Source organism: Felis catus, chromosome A1 (genome assembly GCF_018350175.1).
Source record: "Felis catus isolate Fca126 chromosome A1, F.catus_Fca126_mat1.0, whole genome shotgun sequence".
Classification (NCBI taxonomy): Eukaryota; Metazoa; Chordata; class Mammalia; order Carnivora; family Felidae; genus Felis; species Felis catus.
The window spans coordinates 213,939,330-213,955,952 of record NC_058368.1 but is presented as its reverse complement, the minus strand read 5'-3'; the positions used below and the strand labels follow the sequence as shown (position 1 = coordinate 213,955,952).

Here is a 16,623-nt window from a genome sequence, read left to right as displayed (position 1 = left end):
GTTTAAACATATTTTTATTAAACACTTTCACTGTCTAAATTTGTTTGAAACAATCAGTATTAGCTGGAATGTTTGATTTGTAAATAGTAACATTTTGTCTGTACAGATGTTACTGTCATGCTAGAAAAAGTTGATCCAGAGTTTTTATTTTTATGAATCAAGGCTATTAAACAATTTGGCAGCCTTTTAAAAACAACAGCTTTGTTTAAATAGATTACTCTGTTTCTTTACATAAAAATATTTTAATTCTCCATTTCTGGAAAACTTTATCCTGATAAGAAGCCAATATATAATTATTTTATGATTACAGTAACATACTTTAGAGAAAAAACTTTTAATTCATATAAATATACAAAACAGCATTTTCTTTATAAGAGAATCTATTTAACTTTTGACTTTCTGCTCTTAATATTTTCATTTTTACTTCAAGAATTAACATTAGAGGCTAATTTTTAGAAAAAAAATTAAGAAACAAAGAAATGGGAAATATTGGTAATAAGTATGACAAAGGATCAATGAAAAAGGACAAGTATCACAAAAGAAAATTAGACAAGAGATAGTAATAGGTCATTATCAAAAGAAAACATGAAAGGCCAAGAAACATTTAAAATACCAATTTTTGCTAGAAACCAAAATAAATACTGAACTACATAATTTTTCCCCGGGGTAAATTGATAGTATTTTTGTTAAACTAGTACACTATAACCAATATGAAGACATGGACATGCTCATATACTCCCGGTCAAAGTACAAATTTTAGAACCTTTCTAGAAGGCAATTTACAACTGTATCAAAAGCCTTAAAAATGTGCGTATCTTCAGGGGCTCCTGGGTAGCTCAGTCAGTTGAGCATCCAACTCTTGGTTTCAGCTCAGGCCATGATCTCACAGTTTCATGAGTTTGAGTCCCCTGTCGGGCTCTGCACTAACAGTGCGGAGCGTGCTTGAGATTCTCCCTTTCTCTGCCCCTCCCCTGCTCATACTCTGTCTCTCTCAAAATAAATAAATAAAAACTTTTTAAAATGTGTATATCTTCAGCCTACTAATATCATTTATGGGACTTCTTCCTAAAACATTAAATGGACACATAATCAGTGATACATACATATTTATGTATATATGTGTTTATACATGCATATACAAATTCACTACAGCACTATTTGTGACAGCAAAACTCTGGAAGCAACCTAGGTGTCCAATAATAGGGGGTAAATTAAATAACTTAGGAGCCTTTTCAAATTATACTCATAAAGAAATTAAGACTATGAAAAATTAATTTTATGGTTGTTTCTGGAAGAGGAAGAAAAGAAAAACATCTGAATATTAATATTTAATTGTATGATGCCAATTTTGTTTTAAAACAATATGAAAGTCTCTAAAGAGGTTAGAAAAGCAAATAGTAATATCTCTGGAAAATGGAACCATGGATAACTTTTATTGTCTTCTCTGGGATGTTTTCTCTATTATCTTAATTTTCTATAGTGAAGTATGTTACTTTTATACTCAGAAAAAAAATCAGATATGAACATATCTAAAAACTTTTAAATTCTCCATAATGGGCAAAATTTACTAATCAGAGAGAAATTTACTACTCAATACGACTCCCTTGTCAATTTTTTTTTTTTTTACTAAATATTTAAAAGAAAAATTACTTGGGGCACCTGGGTGGCTCAGTCATTAAGTACCTGACTCTCGATTTCAGCTCAGGTCATGATCTCATGGTTTGTGGAATCAAGCCCCACAATGGGCTTTGTGCTGACAATGTGGAGCCTGATTAGGGTTCTGTTTCCCTTTCTCTCTGCCCCCCCCCAAATAAATAAATAAACATTAAAAAAATAAAATGAAATTTTAAAAAGGGAAAATTATTCAAAGGACAAGAATGAATACTTAAAACTTTTAAAATGTTTTGTTACTGTTTTTGTCAACATTCAAACCCGGAAAGAGTCTCAGAACATGTAATTCAGTCTCAGAACGTGAAAGCACCAGAACATACCGTTCCAGGGTTGGTGACGATCATGCCTTTGCATTCTTCTGCGTATTTCTGCCATTCAAGTTCTTCCCACTGAAGCATATTGGCGATCTCCTCTTCGGGAACCAGGGCTTTGCTACACCGTAATAAGTAAAGGAGAATCTGGTGCATGGACAGCACCTCCTTTCCTCCATCTAGAGTAGGAGTGGAAAGAGAGGGAAAAATAAGGCTACTTAACAGCCAATCATCAGCCGAATAAGGAAAAACAAAACAATAAGGGGAAAAAAGGACATTTATAAAAAAGTAATTTAGAATTTACATTGTTTAACCAGGTGCCAAATAATACAAAAGCCATTTGTTTCACTGATGAACAGTGCTCATAAACCATCTCATTTACTAAAATGGCAACAACAACATTATAAATGATAAAAGGCTCCATTTGTGAGGCATGAATATAAAAAAAGTGCCTACCTAAATAAATTTAAAACCACCTAGCATAAAGAGCCACAGTTAATAATATACAGAACTATGTTATGTCTTAAATATTTTATCATTCCTTCTAAGGTAACAGATGAACGCTCTTTAGAAGTGATGTTACTGTCTTAAGGAAATTCTAAGCTTTTATGAGGTATTTATGGATGTTTCCAATAAGCTATTGTTGCATTATGGTCTAATTTTTTGGTGCTAATGTGCTGCACCTGCCGTGATGAATAGCACTAAAAAGCCTGTACTAATATCATGAAGATCATTATGGAGTTAGTACACGGAAAAAATACCGAGTACTCTGAGGCTTACAGAAGCATATATTACCAAGTACAGAGCATAAAAACAACAAAGGACATAATTAAAGTACCTTGGAAAGAACCAATTAATCTGGTACTTGATGAACCAAAGACATTAATATAATGTGGCCATTAATTTTGTGTTCACATGCTTCTGCCGTCTCTTTGGGCTTAACTTCTTGACCAATGTATGCAACCACCTTGTACCCCTTTTCTTTGCCTAATCTCGACCCAAGGAAGGACAAGAGGTCTGAAGGTATGGAGAACAATGACCACCCTCCCCAGGTCAGGAGATATCCTAGGAACTGCAACATAGGGCCAAACACTTCATGGAGAAACAAGGGGACCAAGATGATGGGGATGGGTGGGCACAGATGAGAGTGTCCTATTTGTGCTAGAGGGATTAGTGGTACCCAAGGAATTTGGGTTACTAGAAAGAGGATAAAAGATCTTTATATAAGTTGCTGTGAGATAAGAGCCTGGACAGGATTACACATCTGAGAAAGAAGAAAGTAAAGATCAAAATTCCTTTTTGATCTGTATTTTTTTTTAAATCTCAGATGCTGTTATAGAACTGGACAGCATTGCTGCTCTAGAGCTACTATATATGTAGGCATGCATTCATTCACTAAATACTTGCTTATATGCAATAAGTATTTACTGAGCACCTATTATGCAGCAGGCACTCTTCTAGACCCTGGAGACACAATGGTGACCTACACAGCTAAAACCCCTTATATTCCAGAGAAGGGAAAGAGACCATAAAAAACAACTACATGGCAGAGCAGGTCAAGATGAACATTCTTCCGTGAAGCAGAATCAAAATGGGCAAGGCACTACGGCTGTATTTAAAATGGTGGTCAGGAAAGGAGTCTTCAAACAGGTGTCATGTGAGCAAAGACTAGAAAGAAGCAGAGGAACCCACCATGCAGCAATCTGGGAGAAGAGTGTCTCAGATAGAAAAAAAAAAAAACCAGCAGAAGTCCTATGGAAAGCGGGACCGATGTGTTCTAGGAACTGCAAAGAGGCCACCGTGGATGGAGTGAAGTAAGGAACAGAGTACCAAAGAGGTGGCAGGGAAGTCAGATCTTGCACAGCTTTTCCAGAGCACAGTAAGAGCTCTGCATTCTATTCTCACAAGGGAGCAGGGTTTTTACCATTATGTGCCAGGCACTATGAGTGGTGCCCTGTCACAGCCATGGAAAAAAACAAACAAAAACACAAGCTCCAGGTCCTCAAGACATATGTAAGCTAATAATGATTAATCACAACAGTTCCTAGAGGAATCTTCATAGATAGCATTCTGAAAACAGAGTTCCCTTAATCAAATTACAGAGTCTCCAAAAAAGAAAAAAGAAAGAAAGAAAAAGTCCAAGAAGTGACTAAAATACAATCAACCCACATGAGGACATGCTCCACCTACTGATTCAGAATACTGCTCACAGCAGCAAAATCTTTTTATGCCTCATGACAAAACATCTGCTTTAAATCCAAGAGTCACCTTTGATTAACAAACTTCCACTGTTAAGGGCATATTTCTCAGAGTCTGTCCCAAAAAAACATTTCAATCTCCCTGCATATAAGATGTCTTCCTCAATCCATGATGTTCCCCTCTTTGCTAAGGAGCCCGGCAAAGCCACCATGCCTCTCTGTCTGAGCCCCCAGTGGTCTCTACTTCCAGGGGGTCTGAGGCAAACAGATGGACAAGAGAACTTTAAAACCAGAACACTGGCACAAAAACAGACACATAGACCAATGGAATAGAATAGAAACCCCAGAGCTAGACCCACAAACGTATGGCCAACTCATCTTTGACAAAGCAGGAAAGAACATCCAGTGGAAAAAAGACAGCCTCTTTAACAAATGGTGCTGGGAGAACTGGACAGCAACATGCAGAAGGTTGAAACTAGACCACTTTCTCACACCATTCACAAAAATAAACTCAAAATGGATAAAGGACCTAAATGTGAGACAGGAAACCATCAAAACCTTAGAGGAGAAAGCAGGAAAAGACCTCTCTGACCTCAGCCGTAGCAATCTCTTACTCGACACATCCCCAAAGGCAAGGGAATTAAAAGCAAAAGTGAATTACTGGGACCTTATGAAGATAAAAAGCTTCTGCACAGCAAAGGAAACAACCAACAAAACTAAAAGGCAACCAACGGAATGGGAAAAGATATTCGCAAATGACATATCGGACAAAGGGCTAGTATCCAAAATCTATAAAGAGCTCACCAAACTCCACACCCGAAAAACAAATAACCCAGTGAAGAAATGGGCAGAAAACATGAATAGACACTTCTCTAAAGAAGACATCCGGATGGCCAACAGGCACATGAAAAGATGTTCAGCGTCGCTCCTTATCAGGGAAATACAAATCAAACCCACACTCAGGTATCACCTCACGCCAGTCAGAGTGGCCAAAATGAACAAATCAGGAGACTATAGATGCTGGAGAGGATGTGGAGAAATGGGAACCCTCTTGCACTGTTGGTGGGAATGCAAATTGGTGCAGCCGCTCTGGAAAACAGTGTGGAGGTTCCTCAGAAAATTAAAAATAGACCTACCTTATGACCCAGCAATAGCACTGCTAGGAATTTATCCAAGGGATACAGGAGTTCTGATGCATAGGGCCACTTGTACCCCAATGTTCATAGCAGCACTCTCAACAATAGCCAAATTATGGAAAGAGCCTAAATGTCCATCAACTGATGAATGGATAAAGAAATTGTGGTTTATATACACAATGGAATATTACGTGGCAATGAGAAAAAATGAAATATGGCCTTTTGTAGCAATGTGGATGGAACTGGAGAGTGTGATGCTAAGTGAAATAAGCCATACAGAGAAAGACAGATACCATATGGTTTCACTCTTATGTGGACCCTGAGAAACTTAACAGGAACCCATGGGGGAGGGGAAGGAAAAAAAAAAACAGGTTAGAGTGGGAGAGAGCCAAAGCAATAAGAGACTCTTAAAAACTGAGAACAAACTGAGGGTTGATGGGGGGTGGGAGGGAGGAGAGGGTGGGTGATGGGTATTGAGGAGGGCACCTTTTGGGATGAGCACTGGGTGTTGTATGGAAACCAATTTGTCAATAAATTTCATATAAAAAAAAATATGCAAAACGATCTTCAAGATAACTGAAAGCTATATTGGAAAAAAAAACATCTGGGATTCTTTGGGTGAATAAAACAAGTTAATCAAAAAATAAACATTTCTGGATTATGGACAAAAAAAATAAAAAAATAAAAAAATAAAACCAGAATACGCTGATGTATGCTACATGTGTATACATACGGAAAAGCAGAGAGAAAGGAACCCTAGAGAGCCCCGAGAAGAACTACCACACTGACTAGATTCACTAGGAACCAAGAATAAAATAATATTTGGCTCATAATCTCTACATTTGGTAGTACCCCTAAAGAGAACTCTGAGCCTACAAGGATCCAACAGAAGCCCAGGATGCCATAGGAAGGTGGAGAGTGTTGTTCTGTTATAAGGATTAGAAAAAAACACTCAGATTTTATTTGGGGAGACTGGTGTACGGTGGAAGGAGCAAATGCATGCAATGCCAGGTATACAAAAGAGCACTAGAACCTCCCTACTAGCAGTTACGGAGGGCTGACTTCCTAGCCCCGCAAAGAGAAGTGAAATAGAATTTGCAGCTACGAGGATAGAACTAGAGGGTATTATAGTCAGAGAAAGACAAAATATCATATGACTTCACTCATATAAGGACTTTAAGACACAGAACAGATAACACAAGGGAAGAGAAGCAAAAATAATATAAAAACAGGGAGAGGGACAAAACATAAGAGACTCTTAAATATGGAGAACAGAGGGTTACTGGAGGGTTGTGGGAGGGGGGATGGGCTAAATGGGTAAGGGGCATCAAGGCATCTACCCCTGAAATCACTGTTGCACTATATGCTAACTTGGATGTAAATTTAAAAATAAATAAATAAATAAACAAACAAAACAGAAATGAAATACACTAAGTGCTATGAATTTAAAGCAAAAAGTCTAAAAAACCAAAAAGTATTGGAAGAGGGGAATACCTGAGCCTACAAACCAAGGGCAAAGCCCAATTTAGGAGAAGAATACCAGCAAGATAAAGAAAAAAGGCCACCAAATGCTCCTAAGAATGCTTTTACCTAGTTCACATACAAAGCTGCTAATGAGAAAAGAGAGCTTTATAGCAGCATCAAAACTAGAGCCATGTAAAAACATACACATCGGTGCAAAGTCGGTGATGCTGAAGGAGAAATTGTAAATCCATGCTGAAACCTGATAAATATTTTAAATGGCAACTAACACCTAAAAAGATAGGTATTTACCACTGTGACAAAGCAGAAACTCAGGACACATAACCGGAGATGAAAGGTTTACCCAGGGGAGGATCAAGGCACTGCTCCAGGTCCAGTACTGGGGCACAATCCTTGTGGAATGTAAGAAAAGGAAGATGAGACCAGAGTCCTGCTAGAGCCTGCGGGGCAAGGGCTGCATCCCTCACACCCAGCCCGGTAAAAAAGTCACTCCATAAATACTTGTGGAATGATTTTCTGAAGCAGATAAATAACATGGCCACTTGCTCGCAGACTGCCATGAATTTACTAATGTTAATGAATTGGCTCTTTTGGTTTGTCTGTTTTGCTACATGTTTATGTTGGGGATTTATGGAACTATGTCACTGAGGGCTAGGAAGTAATTTTTATCTCATTGGCTGAGATAAATAGGACATGATATAAATGAGAAATGAGAGCGGGTAAGCTAAGGTTAGCAGGAATTCTGCCAGCACTGGGACTGGAGCTGTGACAACGGCTCATTATTCGGGAAGAACTGGAGTTTGTGTTTCGGGGAATGAATCTGGACAGTCATTAACGAACTGACAGACTTTATAAACTGTTTCTCAGAGACCCAATTCTCTCAGCTTATATTGCTTGATTATTTATATGGGGGGGGGGGGACAATTTGTTAGGGAATCTGTGTTAAGAATATGGCTGGTTAAACAAGTTTTTTTCAATGGTGTAATAGTTATTTTAAGAACTATAAAAATACCTTCCTCTTTCCTACATGGAGAATAACGGTATAACTGCATTATTATGTTTCCTGTATATTCCTGCTAACATGTCTTCACATAATCTCAACTTTTGAAAATGTGTATTAACAGGTATTTTCTAAACTCCCCCCTCAAAAACTCACTCTCCAAATAGAAAGTTATATTAAGATGCTATATCAATTGATGTTTTTATCCCACTACACTTGGTCCCCTGGAAATTTTGAGATAGTCTCCCCCTCTGGCTCTCTCTCAGCCATGCCTTGAAAACTGCTTCTCCAGAATGGGGCAATTTCCAGAAATCAATTTGCAAGGTAATAAACGGATTTGCAAAACGGATTCAGGAATTCCGAGGGTTTACTACAGTGATGATGTAAGCAATGACCAGGTTTCCCAGAAGTACAGCTTCCTGTCTTGAGTTATACCCTGCCTTGGCCCCAGGTAGAGCAAGAATAAAACCTTTAATTCAAGAAGAGCTCTTATCAATAGTCTGGCTACCAAAGGCAGAGGTAGGGATTGGAAAGAAACAAAAACTTGAGAAAATCCTTAAAATCTCAATAAACTAGTTGCTCTGTGATTTGACTCCTGGTAAACTGGCCTGCATTAAATAATCCTTGGTTTAAACTATAAGCTTAATTTTGGATAAATCTGTATGGAGCAAATGAAACCGCTGTCTTCAAAACTGTGTAAACTAGGGAACTAAAGAAAAATTATGATGACTGATACACTGTCAATTAGATATAATAAATTGATATAAATGAAAAGTAAATGAGAATGAGAGGATCATGAAATACCTGAAATATATGAAAGCTGCTCTTTCTCATAAGAGTTCAAGTAAGATGCAGATAATCACCATGAGATTACATTTTGCCTGTCAGATGGACAAACTATAAAAGACATAATATCCAATGTGGACAGATACATAGAAAAAGGATGCTGTTAAAAATGTTGGTTAGAACTACCTATTATGTCCTTTCTAGAGAACATGTGGGCAACATCTTTCTAGATTTAAAATATGCATACTGTCTTAACAAATAATTTCACTTCTAGAACTCTAGCTCATAGAAGATGTACAAGACTATTGTCAAAGTATTTATATGTACTGGAGAAAAGAACAGAGATCTCTAAAATATTTGTCACTAGAGGAACTGTCCAAAAAATTAATGTCCATTCATACTACAGAATGCTATGAAGGTGTTAAAGAATAAGGCAATGTATTTTTATAGCGGATGTCTAAAATAGTCAAGTAAAAAAAGGCAAGCTGTATAACATATTTAGTGTTATCCCACTTGAAGAAGAAAAGCATAATTTTCCCTATATGGATTAAAACGAATACAAACCAAACCATTTATAGCACCTACTCATTTTCACCCTTCTAGAAGGGGATGTTTACTTTTTTGCTTTACACACTTTTGTATTATTTGTGTACACACACACACACACACACACACACACACACACACACACACACACATAAACACAGTTGAGCCAATAAAGGGTAAAGGTAACACTTCAATTCTGTGAAGAAAGAATGATCTTTCCAATAAATGGTGCAGGGTCAACTGGATGCCCATATTTAAAAAAAGGAATCTTGATTCTTATACCAATTAGAGAAACAAATTTTGAGACATATTAAAGATCTAATTTCTAGAAAATACAGGAGAGTATCTTGATGACCTTAAGATAGGCAAAGATTTCATAAACAAGATACAAAAAGCTCTAAGCATAAAAGGAAAATTGGGTATAGACTATGTTAAAATTAAGAATTTGTGTTCATCAAAAATCACCATTAAGATAATGAAAAAGCAATCAACAGAGGAGGTATTAGCAATCTACACATCTCACAGAAGTCTCATCTATAATCCGTATACTATATACCTACAAATAAATGAGAAAAAGGCAGACATCACTGAGTAGAAAAATAAGCTAAAGACTTAAACAGACACTTCAAAACACAACATCCAAATAGTTAATATATGAAATGATGCTCCATTTCATAAGTCATTAGGGAAATGAAAATTAAAACAATAATGTGATACCTCTGAACACTCAACAAAATGGCTAGCTTGAAAAAGAAAGAAAAATGCCAGGTGTTGGTGAGAATGCAGAATAACTTGAAAGGTCATATAATACTACGGGTGGGGATGGAAAATGAAACAACCATTTTGGGAAACTGTTAGAAATTATCTACAAAGCTTAATATAAACACAACCAAAATTTCTACTCCACTCCTAGGTATATATCCACAATGAGAAAGCACAAATACACACTCACCAAAAGGCATGTACAAGTATAACGATGAACGTATGTATGGTATCTGAAAGAGCCAAAAACTGACAAAACCCAAGTGCCCATTAATCACAGATAGGTCGAATACATCTTAGTCATACCATATAATACTACGCAGTAATGAGAATGAACCAACTACAGTTAAGTATACCAGGTGTCTCAAAAACTCTTAATGCAAAATAAGACAAAAAAAAAAAAGGAACACACAATTATAGCTTTTATCATTAAAAAACAAGCAAAGCTAACATGGTGATTTTAAGTCAGAACAGAGGCTACCCTTGAGGAGCAGGGAGGTGACTGCAAAGGGGATCTTGGATGCTGATAATCTTGATCTGGGTGCTGAGTACACAGTCATATTCACTGTGCAAATTCACTGAAGTCTTATATTTATGATATGGGCATTTTTCAGTGTTTGTGTTATACTTTAATGGTTTACTTTTTAAAAATGAGAGACAATACAAGGGGCACCTGGGTGGCTCAGTTAGTTAAGCATCCGACTTTGGCTCAGGTCACGATCTCACAGTTTATAGGTTTGAGCCCTGTGTCAGCCTCTGTGGTGACAGCTCAGAGCCTGGAGCCTGCTTCAGATTCTGTGTCCCCCGCCGCCCCCCCCCGCCCCCCCCCACCGCTCACACTCTGTCACTCTCTCTCTCAAAAATAAACATTAAAATTTTTATTTTTAAAAATGAGAGACAATACCAGAGAACATTTGAAATTAGATTCACTCTTATTAGTAACAAAATACAGGAATAATTAACTAAGGCACTACTATGATCAATTAAAGTCAGTAAACAAATATTTATTGAGTCCCTGCTATGTGCCAAGTAGTATGTTAGCACTGATACAAGACAGACACTGTTTACTCCTTAGCCTCATGAAGTTACAGGAAGGAAGGAAGAAGTGAAGAAAAAAGGAGGGAGGGTCCAAAATGTGAAGATGACTAATAATGCATTTTTCATGGCAGCATAAACTGATGCTATTCTTTAGAGAAGAAATTTGGTACTATATACCCCATTCTTTAAAAGTATCCATCTACTCAATGAATTAGTGAAAACTGGGATGCAAATCATACATTAGTACGATGACAACTATGTAGAAACAGCCTCTGCACAAACAACAATAAAAATATATATTAAAATGTTTTTTATTCACCATTTTCTAAAAGATTTTAATGAAATCGTATTGTGGAAAACAAATCAATCATAATTTGCCACCCAATACCAAAATGCATTTTATATGTTAAATATTTTTCTGTATATTTCAGGGCTTTTTAATATATATATTTCCAAAAGGAAGTCCAAGGAAAAGTAAATCCTGCTTAAAAATAAATCAATAGACCTTTTTCTTTATGACAAACTAAATGTTAACCCTACATAGTTATAGGAAACATTTTGTAAGAGTTCAAATCCCACAAAGTAAATATCTGACATATGATTTTTCTTTAAGATGATTTTAAAACTGTCCACTTTCTCTTACAATTCGTTTGGTTATAAAGTGCCTAGAGGCAGACAGAGAAAGGAAAGGCTTTCAACAAGCTCACTCTAACACCATTTTCTAATAAGTTCGTTGCTAAAGTTCCATTATAAAATCAGAGATACGTTCACATGAAAAGAAAAAAGAACTTCTCAAGAAAATAAAACCAGCTGAACAAAGGAGAAAAGCTTTTGAATGCATTTTCCAAATGAAACTTTCCAATAAAATAAGCATTAACAATAATACCAAAAATATAAGTAACGCTACTCTAAAATAAAAATAAGCCATTGTGACTGAGTGTCTCAACTAAGGGAAGAGTATCAAGGACAAAATCTTGAGGAAAATCTAAACTAGAATGAGTAGACAAGAAACAAAAGCCATAAAAGACAAATCAGAGAGCCAAGAGGAAAGCGAAAAGAGCTCAGCACACAGAAGAGAGGGTCAAGAGCCCAGGTACCACATCAGGGAAGAGACTGAAACTGATGTGGTTTTGGGGAGGACAGCTTTGGCATCAGCAGCTGCAAGGGGGTGGGGACAGAGTTAGAGGGGGTAGGGCACCCACGCAAAGCCAGGCTGTGAATGGACCAAGGTCTGACAGGCTCATACGAGGGTTCTGAGGCATGGGGAGGCAAGGTCTCCAGCACCCAGGAGGACAAGAGGCATGAGAAGGAGAGCATGAACACAGGGCTGACCTCCTGAAATTGCTGATATGCAGATGTGGGCAGAAAGTTTACACTCTGAAAAGCTCCCCAGATGAAATTGTAGACCACAGATCTATTGCAGCAGCTAATTGTTTTTCTCCAGTATCACTTAGTGGCCCATATACAGAACAAGAAAAGGCAAATGGCCAAACTGATATTTCTTTTTTTTTTTTTATTTTTTTTTTAACGTTTTATTTATTTTTGAGACAGAGAGAGACAGAGCATGAACGGGGGAGGGGCAGAGAGAGAGGGAGACACAGAATCGGAAGCAGGCTGCAGGCTCTGAGCCATCAGCCCAGAGCCTGACACGGGGCTCGAACTCACGGACCGCGAGATCGTGACCTGAGCTGAAGTCGGCCGCTTAACCGACTGAGCCATCCAGGCGCCCCCAAACTGATATTTCAATGGAGGTTGGTGGCTAGCACAAGGGGCTGAGGTCAGTAGAGCTGAGAGATAGACGTCAGAGCACAAGACTGAAGAGAGAAGGCAAAGAAAGGTGGCTCCACACAGGGAGAAAAGGGAAGACAGATTCAGGTAGAAGCAAACAGACTGCATAAGAGCCTAGAGGAATAGAAAGATGTCACCAGAAAGTGTGACGCCAGAAGGAGATTCTAGGGATGAATTCATTTAGGTAAAGATTTTGCAAACAAAAACGCATCCAAAGATTTCATTGAAAACCTTGCCATTTTTAAAAATGCTAAATAGAATACCATATCGCATAGCTAGACTCTTGAAAAAAAAAATGTAAAACTTAAAATACTGCTTTAAAAAAATTAAAGGGTCTCCTGGGTGGCTCTGTTGGTTGAGTGTCTGACTCTTGATCTTGGCTCAGGTCATGATCCCAGGATCTTGGGATCAAGCCCCACATCAGGCTCCACACTGGGCATGGAGCCTGCCTGTGATTCTCTCCCCCACCCTGCCACCCCTCCTCTGCCCCTCTCCCCACTCATATTTTGTCTAAAATAAAAAAATAAATAAATGAAAATTAAAAAGTAATACCTTTACTTAGTGAGAAAATAACTTATTTTTTCACTATAAAATGCATAAAAGCATGTGTCAAAAAAAATAGGAAAAAAACCACCTATAATACAGTATATTAATATATCTATTATTGCAGTAATTTTTGCCTTAGTTATAATCATAGTGCATATAAAATTTTATACCAATTGTTTTCCAACTAACTATATGCATTTTTTAGAGTCATAGTTTTCCCATATTAATTTTAATACTTGCATGATACTTTATCTAGATCTTCAAAATTTATAAATCGCTTGTCCACTGCTCATCTAATTTGGGGCTATCATATATTATACAGGGGTACAAATCAGAATGTGTAATTTTACATTTCATTCCTGACCTAAGAAGTAGATAATTAACAGTATCTGAGATGGGAAGTTGTCCATAAAGATTGAAAGGAGAACGGCAGGCTTATTTTCAGATGCACTATCACACTGGGTCACTGACAAGCCAAAAGATTTACCTGGAAGAAACCTCACAAACCGTGGCATGAAATGAAATCTTGGGCAGCAGGGAGGACTGTCTTCAAACAAAGGGCCTAAAGCAAACAAGTGAAAAGGAAAGAAAAAATAAATAAAACAGCCTTAGAAAACAAATGCTGCGACTTAATTCCTAAGATTTATGACAACCACCACAAAACACCACCAGAGAAGTAGGGACATAAAAAACACCACCCCTTCTTCTCCCCAACGGCTCAATCAATCATGTGGTAACTGCCACAAACACCCAATGAAGACTGCAGTGAGGGGAGTCCCCAAAGTCAGAGGAGAATAAAGGCCCCAAGGATATACCTAGTATATGACATGTACAGGAAAACTATTTTTAGAAATCCAAAAATATAAAGACTTGTTATAACTGAACTACTGCATGATATAATATGCTTGTATTTTAATTCTGTTCTACTTTAATCAATACAACTGGGGGGAAAAGAGAGAAATGCCATTAAAAACTTGGTTTGAAAAGCCATCCATCAGTACACTGTTTTAAAATTAGGTAAGTCAATGACTGATGGAATACAGATACTTCCAAAGGAATGAACAATTATCTAAGAACTAAATTTTGGGGGTGCCTGGGTGGCTCAGTCAGTTAAGCAATCATGAGCTCACAGTTCGTGAGTTCGAGCCCCACGTCCAACTCTGTGCTGACAGACAGCTCAGAGCCTGGAGCCTGCTTCAGATTCTGTGTTTCCCCCTCTCTTTGTCCCTCCCCCATTCACACTCTGTCTCCCAAAAATAAATGTTAAAAAAAAAAAAAAAAAGAAAATTTAAAAAGAACTAATTTTAAACTGATACAGCTCAAAGTGTATGTGTGTGTTTTGAAGGTTAACCAAAATTCTGTTTTAGTAAACTGTCATCTTAGAAGAAGTTTATTACAGTAAAGGTCAATAAATTTAAAATATTAACTAATGAGATTTTCCCTAGTGTACATAAATCAAGGTAGTTACTCATAGTAACTGGTATCATCTTCTGAGGTATCATCAGATAATGGATAATGGTAATTTTAGCTAATGAACATTGTCAAACTGTATTAAAATAAGAACTTATTCACATCAAATGATAACAACTGTTCTTATGAATAATATACTTTTCCCTGGGTATTTCAAAAATAAGGGAAATTTCTACTGTTTCCCCACTTTCATAAGTTTTTACACATATTACAATATTCTTTTATAAGCACTATACTTTTCTTTATATCCTATTATTTACCTTTAAGATTCCAGTCATACAATTCCAAAATATCTCTGAACAGGAATAACGAAAAGAGCTCAAGTCCTTTCACACAAAAATTCTGAAAAATAAACCAAAATCAAACTACTATACTACAGCAAATATATATCAACGAAAGATTCAACTTGTCCTAGTCAAGTGTCTTAAAAAATGTGTATTAAAACTATACTAAAATCATGCAATTTCCTAAAAAATATGGCCACTGTCCTACAAGAGCTAATTGGCTGGCTATATAAAGTAGGCAATAATGCCATTGGAATTCCTACAAAAATATGAACTCAGCCCTTCCAAACATACAAATAAAATGATGTGAAATTTAAAAATTAAAACCTTGTATTTTCCTAATCCACTTATAAATCTCAGAATTAGAATCTCCTAGGGACTTTTTGTTAATTCAAACTACACACACACACATACTGACAGGCTCTAATAGGTTTGTCCCCCAACCCTACCCCTGCTCACCCTTACCCTTCAAACACCCAGAATCACTATTACAGAGTTACCATAAAAAGAGGTCTTTTGTGCCCAAAAAAGTTCAAACTCTTAATGAAGGCAAATAAAGGGCTAAGAAAAACTACAAAACCTAGTACCAAAATTTCTCCCATCAACAAGCTTAACAGACGATATATGTGAGACTTGTCTCCTAATTCTTCCCACTTGTCTTGCTCAGGGTTCACAAATCACCCTGTGTGAGATCACGCCAGAAGTCATCAACCTTTACAACAGCAAATGAAGGCTTATGACCTTAAAAATCAAAAGGAAGCAAAAAAGCCCTTTTAAGCTGGAGAATGAAGGGGTGGCCCCTTCTGTTTTCTTTTTTTGAAAGACAGGTAGAATTCCCAGGACTCGCTCAGAATGAAGCAGGTACAAGCTAAGCATGTGTGTCGTGCTCGTCAATCCCCCTCAGTGCTCCACTGCCCGTGACAAAGCCGCACTGTTAAACAAGGTTCGCAAGAAGAGCTGGGGGCTCAGGAAATCGACCCCGACTCAACAAATGTTAAGTGCACAAGCTTGTTTGCTGTCTAGTTGCTATTTCTTAGTGTGATTTGTTGACACCACTAAATTCAAAATCAGGCAATGAATCATTCTGAGATTCGCATTAATCTTGCTTTGGAATTTTAAACCTCTTGCATATATTTAGATAAATCAGCTGCTGAGCATCCGCAATGAAAAACAATTAGGAAAAATATGTAAATATATGGGAAGAAAAATGAATCAAGCACTGGTCTTGTCACTGGAGATAATGAATAAGATTATTTCCAACAGCTATCAGATTCGGTTTCACTGTTCTAATTTCCTCTCCGATAACGACCAATAACCAAAATCTGTCCCCTTTTCCAAAACAAACTGGAAACAGATGTAAAGTTACCATCAGTAAATGCAACATGAGGAGAAAGAAGTTCCAAAATAGGTCAGTAGAAGTTGAAAAAGGACCCAAATTTTAACCTTGCTCCTAGAGCTACATCTCACTGCCCTTTCAACAGTGAACTCCACACTTTAAGGGCATTCCTATGGCAGATAGCCAGAGCTGACCAAGTTCAATGCTTTAAACAAATGAGTGTGAAATAAACAAAAGAGCAAACTACATGAAGCTATTAAATAACCTTT

General features: G+C 37.2%; 1 protein-coding gene across 11 annotated transcripts in view; it reads right to left on the bottom strand.

The window, feature by feature from the left end:
* DROSHA (drosha ribonuclease III) overlaps positions 1-16,623 on the bottom strand; it is a 201,905-nt gene that overhangs the window by 145,663 nt on the left and 39,619 nt on the right. For all 11 annotated transcript variants that reach the window (XM_045038429.1, XM_045038420.1, XM_045038401.1 and 8 more), the window contains 3 exons: positions 14,995-15,076; positions 13,752-13,826; positions 1,992-2,161 (listed from right to left, as the gene is read on the bottom strand). In XM_045038429.1, the coding sequence (XP_044894364.1) occupies positions 1,992-2,161; positions 13,752-13,826; positions 14,995-15,076 (327 nt within the window). The remainder of the gene's footprint in view (positions 1-1,991; positions 2,162-13,751; positions 13,827-14,994; positions 15,077-16,623) is intronic.